Below are 23,295 nucleotides of genomic sequence, written 5' to 3' on the forward strand. Positions count from 1 at the left end.
TACCACACCCATGTATTCATGTTTGCACACATGTTTAGTGTTTTATAAATGTATTAGACCACCACCCAACCAAACAGCTCCCCTAGATTAAAAATACTGACCAAAATCATTTGTTTCTGTGATGGTTAATCCACTAGTATTTGCAAGCTTTTTAATCATAATCTTTAATCAGAGTACTATTGCATGCAAGAAATTTTTTTTTTGATCAAGGTCTTTTTATTGAACAAAAAAATTGCTTTTAGCAACAATTACAGCAGTATTAACAAACTCCCCCCCCCCCCCCCACCACCACCTATCCAGAACAGTGTAACAAAAACCCAGCCAGAGAAGAAGGAAGAAATAAGATAAAATTGAACTACAGATAAAAAAGTCAATAAAATAAATGAATGACAGCAAGGAAAAAACAAACCCCCCCCCCACACACACACACACACACATTAAGCGATAGTATGCAGATTTAAACTTTAGTATTAGACTATAAACCATGTTATTGTATCATGTAATATTATTTCTTATAAATCTAAGCTAATCAGCAAAGGTTTGCAGCTTTGTGAAACAAGCCCTGGCAATAGATTTAGAAATACTGATTTTGAATAACAGATTAAAATGAATGCTTTGATTGAAATCTAGAATTTCTTATTGTTAGTAAATGACCTGGACCCCTTGTCTGGGGCTCTCCTCAGCTCTTTCACGGTTTCCCCTCCGTTGGTCTTCCTTGGACTCTTGCACTCTGGTGGTCTCTGGATGTCTGGAGTCTGGATCTCCTCCATACCTGCTTCATGCCCTGGGGGACGGGGCTATGGCTCCCCACTCCCTCTGGCAGGTCGTTACATGAAGAAACCTTTTGAATACAAGCGCGCTCATGCTCACAGGTGTACACACGGTGTTCACAGACACAAACTACACTTTTCTTGGCTGCTACCTCAAAGCACACTGTGCTCTGTCAATCTTACGTATATATGTGTGTGCGCGTATATATATATATATATATATATATATATATATATATATATATATATATATATATATATATATATATATATATATATATATATATATATATATGTGTGTGTGTGTGTGTGTGTGTGTGTGTGTGTATTTTTTGCCCCCCACATCTTTTTTCTTTCCCTCCCTCCCTCTCTTTCTTTCTCCCTTTCCTTTCCCCCAGTCATGTCTGTCCCATGTGTAACAACTGGAAACAATCATGTTAATCTTGAACAAGTAAGCAAGGTTTTTGATCCTGATTAATGTTTACTTCGTTGAATTGAACGGAAACTAAACTAACCAGCTTCCTGTCAATCTTGGATCTGATGCCTGTATACTGTGTGTTCCCGTCCATCTAAGATCTAGAATCTGGAAGATAACTTAGATCAGCGTATATTTACTGATGTGGATTAATTTCTGTATGGCATCAAAGATGAAAAGCACAAAATCAGACGTGATGTCTTGCACAAGGCTAAATGCTATTTGTCTTGGCCTTGGTTGTGCAACACTGGGAGCAATGTGGTGTGCCTCGATGCTCGGGGAAGGAGGGCATTCCGGTTCACCATTTTTATCCACATTTCTCCCTCCCCTTGTTAGCAACTGTGTTACAGCCATCTTATAGCCATTCTCCTCCTCATTTTCAAACTGACTGTCAGACTCTAATTAGGAGGTTTTACTTTGTCAAAGAGTCTAGCCTTCCTGTACTGAAGGGAAAAATGTATAGGAATATTGTAGGGGACAGGTGTAGGTGCTTGTAGTCAAACAATGTTGGGACCTTGTGTGGAAAAAGTAGGAGCAGAAAGACGAAGCACAAACACACCCCCATCACTCCACACACACAGTAGGGCATGGAGGAGGAGAAGAGAGTGAAGGGACACAGCACCTACCCTCGAGTCTAGTGGACCACATGTGCAATATAAATATGCAGGGGTGGGGAGGTGCAGAGTGAAGTAAGTGGAAACTTGTTATTGTCTATGTTGTGAAAGTGAACCACAGGCAAGGAAGTTGAGCTTGGAATAATAATAACTAGAAAAATTTGCATTTCCTGCGAAAATGCAGTGTGGATGCTTAAAGCTGAAGCTGTATGCAAAAAGTAGCTGAAAAAGCTGAAAAGTTGCAGAAATTGTAAAAACTTTGCAGAAGCAAAAGAAGTTTGCTAAAATGGAATAACTTAGCAGAACTGCAATATCTTAGAGGAAACATAATACTTGGCAGAAATACAATAGCATAGCAGAATTTAGCAGAAATATTGTAACTTACCAGAAACATGATAACTTCTCAAAAATACAAGAATTTAGGAGAAATAGTATAAGATAACAGAAAGAATATATTTAGCCAAAAATACTTAAACATTACAGAAACACTATGATTTAGAAAAATAGTACAACAGAGCAGAAATATTGTGATTTACCAGAGACACTGTGATGAACTATGAATATTGTAATTTTAAATTAAGACTATGTTTTAGCACAAATATTATAATTTGGCAGAAATACTATAATTTAGCAGAAATACTATATTAAGCACAAATCCTATAAAAAGCAGAAATGGTATGATTAAGCATAAATACTACATTTAGTAGAAATACTTTGTTTTAGCACAAATCCCATAAAAAGCAGAAATACTGTACTATGATTTAGTAGAAAGACTATAATTAATCAGAAATACTAAATTTAGCAGAAATATTATATTAAGCACAAATCCTATGAAAAGCAGAAATACTATATTAAGCACAAATCCTATAAAAGCAGAAATAGTATATTAAGCACAAATCTTATAAAATAGCAGAAATAGTGTGATTTAGCACAATAGTAATAAGTTAAACAGAAAAATTGGAAAAGCAAAATGGACAGCTGAAAAAATGCTGAACATGCTGAGGTTCCCTCAAATATACTTGTTAAATGACAAAAATCAGCAAAAAAATTTATGACTGCCACACAATTACAAATATGTACACATGAGGAAACACACATGCACAGAGAGACACACACACAAGATCCAATTCAGTCAACCAGTCTAAATATATTGAATTTGAATCTTACAATGGGATCATCCCATTAAAAGGCTTTCTCTCTCTCTCTCTGTCACACACACACACACACACACACACACACACACACACACACACACACACACACACACACACACACACACACACACACACACACACACACAGGGAGAGAGAAGTAAGTTTCTAGGTCAGCCTGGGAGCTGGTGAATTTGAATCCACCAATCAGAGAGGCTGTGCACTTTTCCCCACCAAAACAGGTGCATCTGTTTACACACGCAGCAGCACAGAGAGACACAGGATTTTTGCAGTCTATTTCTCATAGTGACGACTCCCCTCAAACAAATGACCGTAATTTCCTAACCGTAGGGGCTAGAACGGTCATTCTTACACCGTTTTGTTCAGAAGAGATGGGGGAATCTTCAAGTGTTGACAATTTAATATTAAAATGTGAATTTTTAGAGATATATGACATGGATGACTTGTTGACTTAGAAGCCACGAATTCCCCAATATGCAAATTTGAATGCCTGAGACCACATATGTGATTGGCTGGCTGGGAAGCCGTGCAGGCCCTGATTTGTGGATTTGAATTCCTCAGCCCTCAGATATGATTGGCTGGCTTAGAAGCCACGAAGGCCCCAATATGCAAATTTGAATGCCTCAGGACACATATATGATTGGCTGGGAAACCGTGCAGGCCCTGATTTGAAAATTTGAATGTCTAAGTCCTCACAGAGGATTGGCTGCCTGGGGACCTGGCAGAAATATATAGAAATACTATGATTAAGCATAAATACTACATTTAGTAGAAATACTATGTTTTAGCACAAATACTATAAAAAGCAGAAATACTATAATTTAGCAGAAATACTATATTAAGCACAAATCCTATAAAAAGCAGAAATACTATATTAGGTACAAATCCTATAAAAAGCAGAAATACTATATTAGGCACAAATCCTATAAAAAGCAGAAATACTATATTAGGCACAAATAGTATAAAAAGCAGAAATACTATAATTTAGCAGAAATACTATGTTTGGCACAAATCCTATAAAAATAATAAATACTATAATTTAGCAGAAATACTATATTAGGCACAAATCTTATGAAAAGCAGAAATAGTATCATTTAGCACAATAGTAATAACTTACAAAATTACAAATATGGAGGCATATTGAAACACAAATGCACAGAGGGACACACAAACACAGGCTCTAATCCAGTCAACCAGTCTAACTATATTCAATTTAAATCCTACAATGACATGCTGCCAAATAAGGGCAGGGTCCTCTCTCTCCCACTAAACACACACACACACACACACACACACACACACACACACACACACACACACACACACACAGGGAGAGAGGACTAAGTTTCTAGGTCAGCCTGGGAGCTGCTGAATTTGAATCCACCAATCAGAGAGGCTGTTTACGTTTTCCCGCCAAAACAGGTGCATCTTTTTACACACGCAGCACAGAGACATAGACCTGCTTCTTTCAGTTTATTTCACATAGTGAGGATTCCCCTCAAACAAATGACCATAATTTCCTAACTATAGGGGCTAGAGCGGTCATTCTTACACCGTTTTGTTCAGAAGAGATGGGGGAATCTTCAAGTGTTGACAATTTATCATTAAAATATGAATTTTTAGAGATATATGACATGGATGACTTGTTGACTTAGAAGCCACGAATTCCCCAATATGCAAATTTGAATACCTGGAGCCCACATACATGATTGGCTGGCTGGGAAGCTGTGCAGGCCCTGATTTGTGGATTTGAATTCCTCAGCCCTCAGATATGATTGGCTGGCTTAGAAGCCATGAAGGCCCCAATATGCAAATTTGAATGCCTCAGGACACATATATGATTGGCTGGGAAACCGTGCAGGCCCTGATTTGAAAATTTGAATGTCTAAGTCCTCACAGAGGATTGGCTGCCTGAGGACCTGGCAGAAATATATAGAAATATATAGAAATACTATGATTAAGCATAAATACTACATTTAGTAGAAATACTATGTTTTAGCACAAATACTATAAAAAGCAGAAATACTATAATTTAGCAGAAATACTATATTAAGCACAAATCCTATAAAAAGCAGAAATACTATATTAGGCACAAATCCTATAAAAAGCAGAAATGGTATGATTAAGCATAAATACTACATTTAGTAGAAATACTATGTTTTAGCACAAATAGTATAAAAAGCAGAAATACTATAATTTAGCAGAATAGTAATAACTTACAAAATGACAAATATGGAGGCATATTGAAACACAAATGCACAGAGGGACACACAAACACAGGCTCTAATCCAGTCAACCAGTCTAACTATATTCAATTTAAATCCTACAATGACATGCTGCCAAATAAGGGCAGGGTCCTCTCTCTCCCACTAAACACACACACACACACACACACACACAGACACAGAGGGAGAGAGCTGCCAAATTTAAATCCACCAATCAGAGTGGCTGTTTACGTTTTCCCGCCAAAACAGGTGCATCTTTTTACACACGCAGCACAGAGAGGCACAGGATTATTGCAGCCTATTTCTCATAGTGAGGACTCCCCTCAAACAAATGACCATAATTTCCTAACCGTAGGGGCTAGAGCGGTCATTCTTACACCGTTTTGTTCAGAAGAGATGGGGGAATCTTCCAGTGTTAACAATTTATCATTAAAATATGAATTATTAAAGATATTTGACTTGTAATGCACCATAACTGAGTAGAGCGAAGCAAAAACTGCCTTGACTTGCCCTCAAACAACGCTTTCTAACTCTAAATCTATTTGGAGTATCGATATCATTCTTTCACCGTAAGAGACAGCAGGCTTTGGTGAACAATCATGGAAATTTTCAGGTCTCTGTGGAAATCCAACAAAAAGTTATGACGAGAGAAAAAAGTGGTTCATTTCCACAGTTTGAAATCTGAAGAAATCTGAGCGAAGGACAAATTTCCTACCCTCAAACAAGTCCAACTCATTTCAGAACGGTAATAGGTGAGAAAGAAATTCTTGAATTGTGAGCGTCACGAGTGTCTGAAGATATACCGGGACAAGCCTCATGTCTTAACTTTGCTTCGTTAAGGAGATATGACGATTCGAATATGCCTCTCATTACAGAAATGCAGCGGTGATTTTGAACAAACTCTCCATTGACTTTATATGGAGAGTTTTCTGACCTTGTGTTAGTCTGAGGAGATTTGCCAAAATTCTATAAATCCCACAACAATGATGGTGACATTTTCTGAAAGCCAGCAAAAATACCTACGTTTTGATGTATAATTTGTGGAAGTTGAGTGAAAATTGAGCAAGTAGCAAGAAGTTGTTCGGACATGAAGTGAAAAATGCAAAACCTTCAGTGACACACTGGAAGCCAAGAGCATAGCAACCATAACAACGCATGTATTTTGTGAAAAATCACAATTTTGCAACTCAAAACTTTAAGAGGCATAAAAGTAAAATGGTAAAAGATTTGAAAAAGCTGAATCATACATGAATAGCCCAATAATTTGTGAACATTTTAAAGTTTGAATGGTTGTTCTAGGTGAAAGTATGAGGAAGTAGTTAAGTTTCAAAAACAAGCAAAATTTAGCAGAATTTTGGAAGTTTCCCATTCATTTCAATGGGACAAATTAAAGGAAAAAAGTGGAATATTTTAAAAAGTATAATAGCAAAAAATAGCAAAAGTCATAGCGATCATTAGCAGAAATAGCAGAATAGTTTAAAATTTGAACGGTGAAAATCGGCTGAAAATTGTGGAAGTAGTTAAGTGCCAAAAAGTGTACGGAAGCAACTGGAATAATAAAGTAGAATAAAGAATAAAGAGAAACAGGAACTCAATAGTGTGGATGCTTAAAGCATCCACACAATAAATTGCATATTTCTTTCGTTTGGGACACACTGAAAACAAAAAACAGCGGTTAAATGAGCAGAAATTTCGCACTTTTTACGTCGACGGACACGGCTCCCAGAGTTGCCCTCTCGCGATTTTTCGAGAATTTTTCCAACGAGAGTTCAACCGGAAGTAAATAGTATTCATGGCATAGTAACCACTAGTGAGAGGGGACGAAATAGCAATTTAAGCGCGGATGCTATTTAATTCATCGAACTGAAATCGTTTGTAAACTTCAGAGTTAGCAGCTTCAGCGTTGAGAGGCAACAGACCTCCCTCCACCACCGGCGTTTCGATAATAAACACAGCAGAAGGGTGGCGGGATTGTGCAGCACGCTCGGGGCCTGGAAAGACGTGTGCTAGCCCAGCCAACGTTACGCTGCGTTAACGCGGCAGTCAAGCTAACGTCACGTTTAGCATCACAGTCTGTCCACTGAAGCTGCTAGTTTCACCAGCTAATGTCAGCTGTGCTTTTACACAGATAAACAGCATCAGCCCCGATTAGCTTTAACTGTGGCGGTGGTCGAGGAAAGGCTCCTTTGGATCTAAGATGATCATTGAAAACCTCGATGCCTTGAAAACATGGCTGTCTGAAACCCTCGAGCCCATGTAAGTATGGTTAGCCATTAGCCAAAAGGCTTTAGTAAATTTAGTTTAGTCGGAGTTACACAAACTACTTAAATGAATGGGGGCTTGAAAGAGTAAATTTTGCTCCAGTAAAGGTCCCGTTGCTTTATTGACATTTTACTGAAGTAAAAATTAATTTTGGTTGTGAAAAAAGTTGCCAAATTAAAATGTACTCCGAGTAAACATAATGTGTTGCGCCTTTAAAAGGGTAAGGGAGAGGAAAAGCTGTTACATGGTAATAATGTGGTGATAATATGGTGGTTAACCATGTCCTGTAATATAAGATACATGATTAGAACATTCTTAGTCTACGAAAAAGTGTCCTTAATATACGAAACAGTACTAAGTCCCTTTTGCTTAAACTCTGCTGCATGTGCAAAATACCACTGGTCAAATATATAATTATATAACTGCTTTCCTCAGTACAGCCAGCCTAGAAATAACCAGATTAAATAACAAAACTGTCACACTGTGTCCCTAAACTTGATTCAGCAACATTAAAAATGCACGTCACATAACCAAGCAGCTTTATAAAGAACGATAAGGAGATGTAATAAATCAAGGCAGCACAGAGTTGCAAATAATATATTGTTAACTCTTAATTCCTGGTATCACTTACAAGAAAAGCTAAACAAAGTACTAACTGAGTCAGTTATTTATTTATGTTATTTAAGCTTTAAATGAGCCAGAACCAATAACATTTCCTACCAACAACAGCAAAGCTACTGCCTGCTTTTGTGGTGTATTGTAAATTCAGTGGATACAGTTAGTTAACTCACCTGCATTTTGCAGCTTTCATAAACGACTGTGTCCTCCCAACACGTATTGTCACAGACAAATTGTCTGGTTTTAAAAGGAAATCTTGTTCAAGTGTTATATGGATTTCTTTCTTAACGATTGCAGCTGTGATGCAGACCCTTCTGCACTCGCCAAGTATGTTGTTGCGTTGGTGAAGAAGGACAAAAGTGAAAAGGAACTTAAAGCCCTTTGTATAGACCAGCTGGATGTATTTCTTCAGAAAGGTAATTATTAAAGCTTTATTTTCCAAGCCCCATTACCTTTATCATGTGATCCTGAATGTTATTTGACTCTGGTTTAAAATATTATTCTATTACTTTTTTTTTCTTTCCAGAAACCCAGCCATTTGTGGATAAGCTGTTTGAAGCCGTTAACAACAAAAGCTACCTCCCACAGCTTGAGCAGCCACCCTCTGTGATCAAAGTTGAGAAAGAAGAGCAGAAGAAAGATGAGGTTATCTTCTTTTAATGTCAAGAATTTCAAACAGCCTGAGTACCCAAAGATTATTAACATCAGTTAAATGCACACTTGCTAAACAGTATGAGCAACCAGTTTAAATAGGCACCTTTTTTTTTCTTGTTCAGGCAAATCGTGAAGACGAACGAGACAAGAAATTTTTGCGACGCGTGAATCACAGCCCCCCACAATCAAGTTCTCGCTACAGCAGAGACAGCAGGTGTGTGCATTTGCCTGTTCTCATTTAGAAAAAACAAAACAAAAACCATGTCAACATGTGTTTTTCTTTCACTCATTTCACTCATTGTTTAAAAAAAAAAAAATTTTCAGGAGAGGAGATGACCGTAAGCGAGACGATCGCTCCAGGAAGAGGGATTATGATCGCAACCCGCCGAGAAGGGACTCTTACCGTGAACGCTACAATCGCAGAAGAGGCCGCAGCCGCAGTTACAGTCGTAGTCGTAGCCGAAGCAGGAGCTGGAGCAAAGACCGTATCCGAGACCGTGACAGAGACAGGGAAAGAGACAGGGATCGAGATCGCACCAGGAGCCGGTCCCTCAGTAGAACTCGGTCGAGAAGCAGAAGTCGAGGTAAGAACCTGATTAACTCAGTTTGTAAAAATATCAGTATTTTTCTTTTTAATGTGCGAACATGCCAACTTCATTACAGATCTTAGAACATCTTATTTTTCCTGGAGATGTATTTGTTTGGTATAGGTGTGTATTTCCTCTGGTATGAATTTACCCAATCTTAAGAATTCAATAGGATTTCCTGAATAGTTCACTGTATATGATGATCTACCAGTGCTGAGCAGTTAAAGAGAAAAAGGATCAAACTAAAAACGGTGTACCTGATTCACAGGTCTGATTTGTCACTTTTGTATATGTGTTAGTGATTTAAAGCCATGTGGCCTTTCTTTTCTCTCTAGAACGAGACTCTGGAAAGTTGAAGTATGACCATGAACGAGGGGACAGGTCAGAGAGTGGTGATGGATATACCCCAGCTGCTCTTGTCTCCACTGCAACCACTTCACACTTCCCTGTGCCAACACTGAGCAGCACTATTACAGTCATTGCTCCCACACATCATCACAGCAACAACACCACAGAGAGCTGGTCAGACTTCCATCCCGAGCACCCTATGGATCGGGTCCCTTTCAACAGGGGGCCTCCCCCTCAACAGAGAAATCGATGCCGTGACTATGACGGTAAGGACAGCTGATATTAAATATATATATATATATATATATATATATATATATATATATATATATATATTAAATGTGTTCTGTTTTGTTCTTGGACGTTGTATATTTGTTTGTTCTACATAGCTCTGTTTCCTTTTGCAGAAAAGGGATTCTGCATGCAGGGGGATCTGTGTCCTTTCGATCACGGAAGTGATCCCGTTGTAGTGGAGGATGTCAATTTGCCCAGTATGTTGCCCTTCCAACCTCCACCAATTCCAGGTGTGGAGCCACCACCACCCCCAGGCCTCCCACCACCACCACCTCTCATGAACCCACCACCTGTGAACCTTCGGCCACCTGTGCCCCCTCCAGGTGCCCTTCCACCTAGCCTCCCACCCATTGCAGGTAGAGATTCAGATAATAATTGCTGTATTTCCTCTTTTTTCCTGACACTTTGATTCAAGGTTTTAAAAAGTACTAATAGGTTGAATTAGCATTAAAGCAATTTTAAAGTTTAGAGACTTTTTTAAGTCATCAAATAAATTCTTTATGCTTAAAACTACAAAGTGATATATCGCTACAGAAAAGGGCTACCAAAGATGTTAACTCTTGCTTTATCTGGCACAGGTCCCCCTCCTCCTCTTCCTCCACTGCAACCAGCAGGCATGGATGGTCCTCCCAATTCCATCACCAGCTCCGTTCCCACCATTGTCACCTCTGGGATGCGCTCCTCGCTTCCACCACTCTCAAGGCCACTCTTCAACTCTGGTAATGTCTCTAATCTCTTATGTAGTCTATATAATTTTAGATTTATAAATTGGTTGCTGTACTTTACCCCAGTATTTTATGAGCTAAATGATCCTCTCTCTGCTGATCAGATCACTATGACATAGACGTGTACAATCCCGAGGCCCCCAGCATCACCAATACTTCCAGGCAGATCTATCGTCACCGGGTCAATGCCCAGAGACCCAACCTGATTGGTCTCACTATGGGGGAGGTCGATCAGCCACACAGAGGTATTTTAAACCATTTGAACTTTGAAAAGACTGTCCTCAGTTATATGTGCATTTCATCTACTGCAATCAGAAGTGTTTCTCTAGACTTGTATTCTCCTTTTATGAGCCACATGTGTTGGTCTCAGAAATTAACCTATCAGTGTTTGTTCCAGCAGACAAGATTCCCAACAACAGTATGAGAATTGTCATGGAATCTGATTCGAGGAAGAGACCCGCTCCATCTCATGATGGAGGGCTGCCCACCAAGAAACCTTGGTTTGACAAGTAAGAGACACTTTGTTTTTGTTTGTATTTTTTCTATAGTATGTAAATGGCCTGTATTTGTATAGCGTTTTACTAGTCCCCAAGGACCCCAAAGCGCTTTACACATTCAGTCATCCACCCATTCACACACACATTCACACAACAGCACATGTAAAGAGGGGTATAATTTGACACATGTGAATTGGTTAATTTTCTCCTCTCTGCTCAGAATCAACTTTAATAAACCCAACCACCAGGGCAGCCACAAAAGGGCTCAGTTTACTCCTAACGCCAAGCTGCTTGTTCGGCAAATTCCCCCCGAGCTCAACAACATCAGCAAACTCAACGAGCATTTCAGCAAGTTTGGAACCATCGTCAACCTGCAGGTCAGTTTCCGGATATGGATGTCCCGGCTTTGATCGTTGTTGGTTATTAACACGTGTAACCACAGTATAGCGCAATCATATATGCTGTTCAGTTGGTGATTGATGTGTGAACAGTATGCATGCATGGATCTGGTATTAAAAGGTTAAAGAGTCACACATGGTTTGTCTAGTGGTTTAGATTAATCTTCTAGGTTGTCTTTTAGAAATAAAATATAAAATTATGCCATAAAGCTATTTGAGTAACATGATTTGCAACAGCTCTGGTCCAACATAAATCTGACAGGCAATATCAATAAAGATATCACATGTCAAAATAAGAGATTGACTGCTAAGGTATCTTCAAAAACAACTGCGTACTCTTTTACAAAATACATTGATGTAGTTTTAGGCTTTGAAGGATTGGACAGTAAAAGGTAAACATAATGACTCTTGGGATGATCAGGTGGAACTAACACCATGTAACTGCTCTTGTGTCCGTTTAGGAATCAAATAATGTTGAATTAACTCTTTATCTCATAAAGATGACTTTTGATAACTTCCCCTCTACCCTTAACGACAAGTTTTGACACCTCAGTATATATCAATCAAGACGTTTCCTGGAAGCAGCATAGGCAGAAACTACCCTCGCTAACTTCTAATGCACACCGAATTATTTTGTTTTATAAGGAGGCCTGAAGTATAACGGAAACCACTCACTACATCTTGAAAGCCCTACTAGGCTTTCAAGATGTAAAGAGTTAAAATTTCAGAGTCCGATAAAGCCCCTCGTTGTGTTATCAGGTTTGTTTGCAAGAAAACTGACTTTGATCGTGTCTATGTGCTACTGTTAAGGCAAATATCCAGATATTGGCTTTAAGCTGCTATATTTCTGTAAGTTCAGCTAAAGCTGAAGATAAATCTGTGTCATGAGTGAAGCTGATGTTTGCGAGTGACTTAGCTGACCACAGCTCATCACACACACATTGTTATCCCCTTGAGTGACCGTGGTTTTCAGATTGTAATGTGTTGTCCTCTGTCTGTTTTAAAAATGGTTTTAAATGTTTTTACAGGTGGCCTACCAGAGTGACCCTGAGGGGGCACTGATACAGTTTTCCTCTCCTGATGAGGCAAAGCGGGCCATGCAAAGCACTGAGGCGGTTCTCAACAACCGTTTCATCAGGGTACACTGGTTTCGTGAGGATGGAAACGATGCCCAGGGCCAGTCTCAGTTACAGCAGCAGTTACAGCCACAGGTAGCCACTGTTAAAGTCAGCCGTCTCTCATAACACGCTTTTGCAGACTGTTATCTTTACACAAGCAACTGCTTTTCCTCTAATTTTCTTTAAAATAGGAGGCACTTGCAAACCAGTGGATTCATTGTGATTACAGATTCACAGTAATACAAGTTCCTCTAACTTAATCAGCTTAAACAAGAACACACCACAGCCAATGTTAATGTTTTAAGGTGTGAAATGTATTTCCTGTTTTAAGGGTATTTTTTGATAATTTGCAAGAACTAGACACTGTGCCACATTGTCTTCTCTTGGCTCTCTTTTTGCAATGTAGAAAACTCGGCGGCTGTAATACCTGTCATTTCTGCACGTACAGCACAAAGAACTTGTTTTGCTGTCTAAAAAAATAAATGCAGCGGAGGCAAATCTGGAAGAGGGACAGCCTATTTATCCGCTAAAATGCCTTCCATTTCACAATTGTACACCGTCTTTGTTTTTCAGCAGCCTCCAGCCACTTCCCTGAAGCAGTCTGTCAAAGACCGTCTGGGACCCATGCTGCCCCAGAATTCAGGGCCCGGTCAGGAATCCGGTGCAGCCTCACAGGTGTGTGTAGGCGGTCTTGCTGAGGATGTGTTTTGTTGCGTGTACTTGTCAAAATTTGCCCGAGGTCTGTATAAACATTTCCCCCCTTTTTGACCCCCTCCCCACACCCCTTTTGTGCAGAATCCCACTAAGCTGTCAGTGAAGGATCGTCTAGGCTTCTGTACAAAACCAGCAGCTCCAATTGAAAAAGTAAGTCTCCACTCTGTGTTCAGAAGTCTTTGCGTCCCTTTTAAAATGTTCTCCTTCTCTTGCAAATGTAATTGTTTTCTCTCAGTTTCAGGTGTGTTCAACGTCCATGGGACTCACAAAGACTGTGTACAATCCTGCTGTCCTGAAGACAGCACAAAGGACCTCAGAGGAAGCTTTGAAGAAGAAACAGGTGAGAAATGGATGGAAATTTGGAGGGGCAGTGATTTATAAGTCGAGCAAAAAAACTGTATCCTATCCCCATTTCTAATTACACAGGAAGCTCTAAAACTGCAGCAAGATGTGAGGAAGAAGAAGCAGGAAATATTGGAGAAGCACATTGAGACACAAAAGGTAAGATGCAGAAGGAATAAAGGCTTCTGTTGCTCAGTGTTAATTTGCATAGATTTGGATGATTTGAGTAAGATTATTATGGTTTTTTTTTTTAACATTTATTTTCACCTCAAGTGTAATTATTCAAATATGGAGACATCAGCAAATGTTAAACTTGTATTTCTCTGCTTATGTCTGCTGCAGCTCCTGATATCCAAACTTGAGAAGAACAAATCAATGAAGGCAGAGGATAAAGCCAAGATCATGGAAACTTTGGACATGTTAACAAAGAGCATCACCAAACTGCAAGAGGAGATAAAATTAATCTCAAGCAACAGCAACCCACTGCGGATAGCAAAAAGCAAGGCCCAGGTAGTGCTACCTAAAAGAAGAAATACACCGATATGGTCAAACAAAAGCCAACTGATAAGAACCTGATGGATTATTATTGATTTGATCTTGATTTCAGTGATTGAGTTTTTTCTCTCCTTTTTCTTCTAGTATATCACAGAAAATGGTTGTAACTTGCTGTTGCTGTTAGATTCTCCCACACTTGATATATTTGCTTGTTTTCTGTTTTAATTTAAAATTCTAGTTGATGGCCAGCATTTATTTTTATTAAATCTGCTTTCACTCACAGGCACAGAAAGAACTGCTGGATGCACAGCTGGATCTGTATAAGAAGACTCAGGCTGGAGAGGACACAGCCCTGTTGAAGATCAAATATACCCAGCTGCAAATTGAGGTATTGAATTTAAAAAAAAAAGAAAGAGGGCAAGCTTGAAACCATGTATAAAAATGCTGCTTGCACAGTAGCCACTTGAGGGCAGACTTGTTCTTGGAATTTCAAATGATGAAACATAATCTCCACTCCAGCTGTGTTCTGATGTGCTCTGATTGTTTTCTTTCAGGCAGCTAAACGGGGGCTGCTGTCACCAGGGCGGGGCCGGGGTGTCCATCCTCGGGGCCGCGGTGCCGTCAGGGCTCGGGGAAGGGGCTCTAGGGGGCGAGGAAGAGGTGTGCCGCTGCACGCAGTCGTGGATCATCGACCAAGAGCGCTGAAAATTTCTGGTTTCAACGACACAGACCGCATAGATTTGCTACCACACTTTGCTGTAAGTGAACCTAAAACGGAAAAAACAGACATTTGATAGCAGCCACTGTGCTGTGTAACAGTGTAAAATGACAGGATGTTAAAGTTTTACGTTTGGTGAGCATACAGTGCTCATCTAAAGATAATCATAATAATACATTTAAGAGAAGATATTAAAAATATTGACACTGTTTAGTATATAGCTGTGTTATATAAGGTGTAAAAAATATTCCATATTCATAATTTCCAGTGAGCTTAACACTGTCTACACTGCTTCCTCTGCATTTTAAACCAACTGTAGGTTAACAGCAGGCCACATTGCTGGTTTGTTAGGAACATTTTCCTCACTGTTGTGATGTATTAGTTTGTTCAATGACCAAAATGCTTTGCTTTCCCAATCCTGTAGCAATTTGGAGAAATTGAAGATTGCCGGATTGACGAGGGTAACCTGTCCGCGGTCATCACGTACAAGACGAGAGCGGAAGCAGAGCAGGTGATGCACTTTAACATTCAAACAGTGAAATGTCTGTTTCATTTTTTTCTGCATTATGGCTCGTCCTTGGATTAGCAAGGATAAGGCACAAAGACCAGCAGCTAAGCCTGATGTTGACACCTGCCCCCCCTCTGTCTGCTTTATGTTGTCCACCTGCAGGCGGCTCTTCACGGAGTGAAATTTAATAACCAGACTTTGCGCCTGGCTTGGCATAAGCCTGTCACCACTCTCACTACTGCGGATGCTGACGAAGCAGAACCTGAGGAAGATGAGGTTTGTGGATGTTTCTCACCTTGCCTTAGTGTTGGCACTGTTGATTCAGTGTGGGGGATTTTCTGACACGTGAGTCACGAGGAGAGCATTAGACTTATTTCTTCCTCATGCTGCTATTAAATCCACTTGGAAATATTTTCTTTAGTGAGGACTTTTTTAGATGTGCTCATCTCAGTAAAACTTATCAAATATGTTTCTTGTATTTAACAGCCACAAGGGGGAGCTCTTACACATCAATGCAGGAACTGTACTAGGATTGTACTGATCAGCCAAAATATTAAAACCAGCTGCTTAATATTGCATCCCATCACCCCTACTCTCCCATACTTAACCCATCATGGCACTGGGCTACAGATTCAATGGCAATGGCAATTTGTGGATCAGGATTTCTTCCATTCCATACTCCTCGGCCCAGCTGACATCATTTTGGACGTTTCTGGGGATGAAAAATGTTGTTGTAGATGTCACGCTTCTGACTGCCCAGGGTTTCCCATCAGAGTATTGCATTTTCACTAGATGATCATTGTTGATTCACTTTATCTGTTTGTGGTTTTAATATTGTGGCTGATCACACTGATCAGCCACAATAACAGTGCTGGTCAGTGAAATTCGCACAGCCCCTCATACCTTGATTACTCTCAGATGGAGAATTTAGTTTGTCTTAGGACCTTTTTAGAAAGAAACAGATGTGTTGTGGAGTTTTCTGCACTTTTTAAGCACGTGTAGTAATCTCAGTTTCTTTTCTTCTGTCCTATCAGTACCCAGAAGAGTCTCTAAGCGATGATGCGCTGCTGGCGGACGACGATGAGGAAGAAGACGACAACGAGCCTCGCCCCTGGCGCAGATGAGGCTCACTCAGATGTTTTTTTGTTTGTTTGTTTTCTTTTCTTCCTCTGGTTACACTGGTGTGGAGGACAAGTGGAACTTTAGAGAAGATTTCAATGCTTGCTTATAAATCAGCAAGACACATTTCACTTTGGCTAGATGTGTTTTTTTCCCCTAGAATTGCTGTAACTGGCAGAAAAACCATGTACAAGTTTAATGAATTTCATTGTGTATACCAGATGCAACAGTGCTGATTTTTTTTTTTTATTGCTCTTAATGTAGACTGTTTTTTTTCTTTCATATTTGGGTTCACAGAATACAATTAGTTTGTTGGGACATATGACAGCTGATCACTGAAAGACACATTTTTTTGAGTTCCTAAAAATAAAAAAAAAGCTGTGTTATAATTTAAACCAATGACAGTAGCTTTTGCAGAATAGTGTTAGGTTGACTGGTTTAAACGCTTGTGTGTAAATATTTTATGAATGAGTTTAATTGATTTGTATGAAAGCTTGGCTTCTAAGTTCTTTGCTTTACTTTGGATTGTACAAAAAAATAAAGAATTGAAATGGTCTAAAACATGCTGCCAAAAAAAAAAAAAAATCCCTCCCCCGTTTCCCAAAAGAAAAAACAAAACAATTGGCAGTGGGGAAAAAAAAAAAGCAGCCAAAAAAAGAGCTGAAAAAAGACCATTTCAACAAACCAAAAAAAACCTTCATCTTCACCTAAGAGCAAACTTCCTAAAAAACCCCAAACAAACTCAACAGCTTTAACTGGAACTGGTAAGTGCCATGTAGCACCAAATGGCATATAAAGGTAAGGCAGACATCATGCTGTATATCTGTTTTTGCAAAAAAACCAAAACATTTGGAAACTGATTCAATCTAAAAAATTTTTTTTTTTTTTTTTTGTAGGAGCTGTCAGTGTGCTGCAGCTTCAACACATCCTTCTCTAAGAAGCGTCAACATTTTACGCTAACCTTGTCATGTTGTATCGACTGTATCAGTCTTTATTTGGTGCCAAGCTCAATGTGATGCTGTATTAAAATACAGAAATATTTTATAAATTGGGGATTGATTATTGTGTGACATTAAGATATATGCAAAAAGTTCGAGTTTGACAGAACTTTGTTTACATCGCACACTGCTGTGCTGTTTGTAACGGGAGTAATTGTGTTTAAAAATTGAACACAACAGTATTAAGTAACAGTTTTGTTTTCTGTAATGATGCATCATTTTGATGAAACAGCCTTGTGAATCTGTGTAATAGCTTAGTGTTGACTTTACGTGTAATTCTGGATTTTGTTCTTGTACCAAAAAACTTTCAGAGCAGTCGTCTGTTCCACTTGAGGTTTTTGTGCTTTTTGTTAAATGAAGAGCCTGTTACTGATAGTAGCAGTCAAATGCAGGTATCCATTTAAACCATGGCAGTGTTCATGGTGAGCCTCAATACCAAAAGTCTTTGAGCAACGTGGGCCATAAGAGAGTGTCGTATAATTTGGTTGGTTAGTTTTTGGGCTGACACATTTTTTGTAGTTCTGCCACTGTACCTCCACAGTGGGCTTTGAATCAAACAAAGTGAATAACATTCTGCTTTAATTTAGGGGTTTAGCAAAGCATTACGTTAACTTTTAAGGTAACAAATCCATTTTTAGAGGCACAAAAAAAATTAGACACTTGACTGGTTAACAGTTTAAAGGTCAGGTGAGTCCTGTTTCCTTGTTATTTCATGATAAATGAAATGGATAAAAATGATACAAGAACCATGCCACATTATCTATCATATAAACTAAGGCAATTTTTATTGCATGGGCGTGTATGGCTGCTGGTGGAATCAAGTCACTATTGTTTATTGATCTAACTGCTGATAGAACTAGTGGGATGAGCTGTGGCGTGCATAGGCCTTTACCCTCTGCTCACATTTCAGTGCTTCACAGTGCAGATGGATAATCACCTGAAACATACTGTAGGAGGAAAAAAAATCGTCACCTGATCCCAACTTAAAAGAACATGCTTTACAGTTAGCGAAGACAAACCCGATGACAAAAACACTCACGAACAAGCAGCGCCTGAAGGTAACTGCAACTGTGCAGGCCTAGCAGAACATCTCAAGTGAGACATTTGGAGATGCCCATGTGTTCTAGACTTCAGGCAGTAATTCACTGCAAAGGATTTTCATCCAAGTATTGATACAAATCCTTATATTTGAGGATTATTGTCTTTTGTTCAGTTGCTTTTGAGCCTCTGAAAATGAAAGCAATGTATAAAAACTTAATAAAAGTTGATTCAAAGCTGAAAGGCTGCACTTTACCTCGATTTTTTGATTGAAAAATCTACTGTGGCGGTGTACCAAACAGTTACAGACCAAACTGTATTCAGGGTAGGTCTTGCTTAATTGATCAAGATGACACAGACCTGTCACTAAACAAGACACATTATATGAAAGAAGGCCAGAAAATGTTGGGAAGCTAAAAACTACATCAAGTATTTGAAAATAATGGCTAATGTGTGCTTACTTAGACCCTTCATTTTAAACATCAATGAATGTGAGTGGCGGTGTTTGGCTAACAGGAATTTTGCTTACTGTACGGTGTTTGTAGCATGCACTACACCTGCAGAGAGGCAATTCACAATCCCTCAGCCATGAATGAGATGGGACAAATAACCCAATCAGCGTTCTCTAGTTCATTGTTCCTCTGCCACCCCCGGTGCCTGTCAGGCTTGCAGAGATAATTGTGAGAAATCAGATTTGCTCTCTTAGAATATCTGCTGTTCATCATTTAAACCCTTTCCCCCTGTGCCACCACCAGAAACACGTTCCCTCATCCCTCGATCTCTCAGTATGGGAGTGCTTCCGCCTCCTCCTGCCCTCATTTACCTATGGTGCCACCAAAACTCGTGCAATCGTATTCTTTGATAACACAACCAGCTGTGCTTTGACCTGCACACTTGTGTTCTTGAAGCAAGGCCTGGTAGATCTAACTTGTGAAGTTACTGCTTTGATTGACATAGATTTTCCTGACAGTTATTTAATAGCACTTCATGGAAGAGCTGTATGAATGAATGAAAATTTGGAGTTTGTGTCCCAGGGAGTGTGCAGCTGTGACCAGCATGCAGAAATGTCCGAACCTGCCTCCCTATTGTGTCTCAGTCGGAAGAGTCTATTTATACACTCCATGTGAGCTCTGAAAATATGGGATAACAAGTTTACAGCCTCGATGTCATCCATTATATACAATTTTACTTTCTGATTTGTGTCAAAGAGACAAATGGCATCAAAACTTGGAATAAACTCCGTCGTGTTTTTTTTCTTTCTCCTATATAGAAATGGAAAAATAAAATCCTTTTACTGTGATGTGCAAAATGCAAAACCAGTGGCAATGATTTGCAAAGCTTTCCAATTAATTACAATATTGTCAATTACATTATTGTTCATATTATTAATAATATTACTAATTAAAATAGAACATTTAACAGAGAACATTTAAAATGTGGAAACAAATATTCATTGTTTTCATTTTTGACATTTTGGCTCCTTTGTCTTCTTCTTTTATAATTCCTCAAATGATTTTAACATGTGACGCCTACAGATTACAGACGTGTCCATTGAGCACATCTCCCACTACCAAATACAAGCAGAAAGTGAAGCATTGATGGTGCCTTCACATGCTTTCAATGCCTAATGCACTAATGCTCCTCCATATGATTCTAGATGCTCTCTTTTGAATTGTTCAGTGAAACCCAACTGCAAGATCATTCTTCTGCTTAGAGAATACTACTACTACTACTACTACTAATAAATCTTGTAGCACGACAAAGTTAATAAATGAATAGAATTTAACAGTTGTGTAGAAACTGTTAAAATGTACTTGTTATTTTTCAGGCATATAATAATTTGAATTCAGTAACAAACTGTTACTGACAAAACAGTTTTTATTGCCAAATTTGAGTGGCCACACTGGACTCCTCAGAGAAGTCAGAAATTAATCAAACATAACACGTAATCATATTTTTTCTGTTCAGGAATGCAAGTAGTAATGATTGTATTTTGGCACCTTAATTAAAAAAAATCATCTTCAGCTTTTTGCGAAATAGGAGATTTGGAAATTGTTTAGTAGTAACCGATTTCTCTAACATTTATTACAGTAGTTATATATATACTTTGCTCATTTCCTCTTCTCAGATTAGCCTGTTGTTGTATTTGTGGAACAGTGTTGCCAGCAGGGATGTTGCTGACTGCCCTCTGGTGGATAAACTAAGCAATGTCAACACTCATAACTTTGTTGAAGGGTGTTTTTCCTCATCTCTACTTTACTTTTTTATCAGTTTTTATTTATTTATCAGGTTTTATAAATTCCGATCCAGATAGATCAGCAACGAATTAATGTTGGCCAATAATATTGGCTTGTTAACAAAAAAACAAACAAACAACCCCCCCCCCCCCAAAAAAAAACAAACAAACAACAACAACCACAATAATGGCACATCTCTAATTCTCAACACTTGATACATTATCTTTGTACTATTTTCAGTGAAATATGGACTTAAAATAATAAAATAGTCACTTGATTCTGCTTTTTGTTTACATTTTACACAATGCCTTGACTTTTTTTTGTTAAAAATAGGGTTGAATGTGTAACTTAAAAAAAGGCAAGATATGTGTTGAAAGCCCCACTTTTGTTTGCTTGGAGATAAGCTGCCTGTCAGTGAAAGTGATTGTAGTTTCTTTTTGAAGCCCTAAGGGCCTCAAGAAGTCGGTCACACAGATATGAATCATCTAGGAAAATGCATCACATTAGTGACTTGTAATGTATTCAGATTAATTTGAATAATATTCCTGCCTCTTTTACAACACAAAAACACTGCTGCATGCCAGCTAATACCAATTACTACAATGCCAATTTGGTAGATGTACAAAAATGATCCTAATGGATGTGCAAATGCAATCTTTTGGTCATTAATTGTGTGTTGCTTTATCAATTTAAGGTGGCAATCTGTAGAAAGTGTTTCTGATCTTAAATCACTTATGACCCCTCCCGACATTGCTGCTCTGAGCTTTCACACGCCTCGCTCCTATTGCTACAATGCCAGTTCTCTGTAACACTATTAATATTTTATGCGATCACGAGCTTCCATAAGCAAATTTCAGTCCCTAGCAAGTTGAGCCAAAGCATGATTAATTTAGTATTTATACCACGACAACCCTTTAAACAACACAAGGCCCCCGGCCACAAAGCAAGGCACAGTTTGAAACAAAACTAGCAGCCTCTAAATCATAATCAGCACAGTCATTCAGGATTATTTGAGTTTGGGGACTCATTTTTTTCTGTAACAGCAGCTGCAGTTCTGGTGTGGAATCAGTGGGTTTGTGGATGGAAGCCACAGACAAGACAAAACTTTTGTTTTTGTTAGATATGGCTTTCCATCAGTGCCAGTTTTTTCAGAAATATTGCTGTATTAGACTTAACAAAGCCCTGTGACGTCATCTGTTGACAGCAGATTACAGGTATCACTCTCTCAGACAACACAGAATCAAGACACAGCTGCCCCGAAACCGCAGATCAGAAAGAGCTGATCCTTTAGTCACTGTGCTGAGATTGCAGCGCTGCAGCTAATCTGTTTACATGTGAAAACAAGGCAACACCTGGAGCTGAACTTTTGCTTTTTGGTTTCACTGAAACAGAACTGCTTTGTTTCTTTGTTTCTGTAAATTTAGACCTATGTATGTTTTTTCTTCCATACACTCTTTACCTTACATCATACCGACAAGCCTATTTAAGATCTGGTCATTAAGATCTCAACTCAATGATATAGGATAAACAAGGGTGATAATTACCTGTTATTCTTCAATTTCACAATATTTGTTATTGACAAATACACATTACCATCCACATATCAATAACTAATTAATAACATACAAATTAAATGTAATTAAATGATAACTGATAAAATGTGATTTTTAAAAAAATATTGTTTGCATGTATGTATGTATTTCACATTTTAACTTGGCATAGAGAGAATATGAGTTTAACTAAAAGTCCTACTTAGGACCCTGAAACTGACCTCACCTTAAACTGTTGCAAGTCGCAGAAGTAAATCTATGTTTTCATGTTACAGGGCTAATTATATACACATTTACGTTTATATTTAATGATTTGATATTTATACATTTACACATATTATTTTAAATCAGTAATAATAAATTGTGTTGAATCTACCTAGTTTATTTTTCCATATTTACCTAATTGTAGGACTTCCTGGCTTCTCATTGGTTAGTGAAGTTACATGGGGAGTCTAAACAAGGTTGTGTTGTTAAGTGTAGCAAGAGGAAAGGTCTTCATCTTGCTGTTTTCTAATAACTTAGAGAGATTTAGTACCATATAATGAACCCTCATGTTACACTGTCATCAATTTATTTAAACCTGTGCTTCTCCTACTGGGAATTTTCTTAATTCCTTCAATAGAAAAGGCCTCTCAGTCACAATGTAATCTGATCATACTCATATTTCAAAACCTGTATGTAGTGCATGCTTTGAGGCCAAATCTAAGACACAAGGATAAGTACATAAGAAGTTGCATGACTAACAGCTAAAGTGAAAGCTAGTCATGTGCCTGGACACTACAAGTTGCTCTTTGATGCCTTACCTGCAGTCTTCTCATC

The 23,295-nt window shown here is 38.6% G+C and overlaps 1 protein-coding gene across 3 annotated transcripts; it reads left to right on the forward strand.

Moving 5' to 3' along the window:
• The first annotated feature begins 7,000 nt into the window (after window positions 1-7,000).
• On the forward strand, window positions 7,001-17,230 carry rbm26 (RNA binding motif protein 26). 3 transcript variants are annotated; one of them, XM_026165064.1, is made up of 22 exons: window positions 7,001-7,512; window positions 8,434-8,552; window positions 8,663-8,781; window positions 8,913-9,004; window positions 9,115-9,374; window positions 9,713-9,991; window positions 10,133-10,375; window positions 10,598-10,738; window positions 10,849-10,989; window positions 11,142-11,253; window positions 11,462-11,618; window positions 12,668-12,850; window positions 13,331-13,432; window positions 13,553-13,621; window positions 13,707-13,811; window positions 13,898-13,972; window positions 14,156-14,323; window positions 14,592-14,696; window positions 14,863-15,066; window positions 15,451-15,537; window positions 15,697-15,810; window positions 16,569-17,230. In XM_026165064.1, exons 1-22 carry the CDS (start codon window positions 7,454-7,456, stop codon window positions 16,656-16,658), a joined length of 3,024 nt encoding a protein of 1,007 aa, XP_026020849.1. In that variant the 5' UTR covers window positions 7,001-7,453; the 3' UTR covers window positions 16,659-17,230. The 3 variants fall into 3 exon arrangements, with proteins under 3 accessions (XP_026020849.1, XP_026020863.1, XP_026020856.1); XM_026165078.1 differs by having other exon boundaries at window positions 13,334-13,432; XM_026165071.1 differs by having other exon boundaries at window positions 11,145-11,253.
• Window positions 17,231-23,295: the final 6,065 nt, after the last annotated feature.

The sequence above is a fragment of the Astatotilapia calliptera genome, chromosome 1 (assembly GCF_900246225.1).
Source record: "Astatotilapia calliptera chromosome 1, fAstCal1.2, whole genome shotgun sequence".
In the NCBI taxonomy this organism is placed as follows: domain Eukaryota; kingdom Metazoa; phylum Chordata; class Actinopteri; order Cichliformes; family Cichlidae; genus Astatotilapia; species Astatotilapia calliptera.

Coding starts and splice junctions, on each gene's coding strand:
- rbm26 (XM_026165064.1), top strand. CDS start 7,454: ATGATCATTGAAAACCTCGATGCCTTGAAAACATGGCTGTCTGAAACC. Junction 9,992..10,132: donor TCGATGCCGTGACTATGACG/GTAAGGACAGCT, acceptor TTCCTTTTGCAG/AAAAGGGATTCTGCATGCAG. Junction 12,851..13,330: donor AGCAGCAGTTACAGCCACAG/GTAGCCACTGTT, acceptor TTTGTTTTTCAG/CAGCCTCCAGCCACTTCCCT.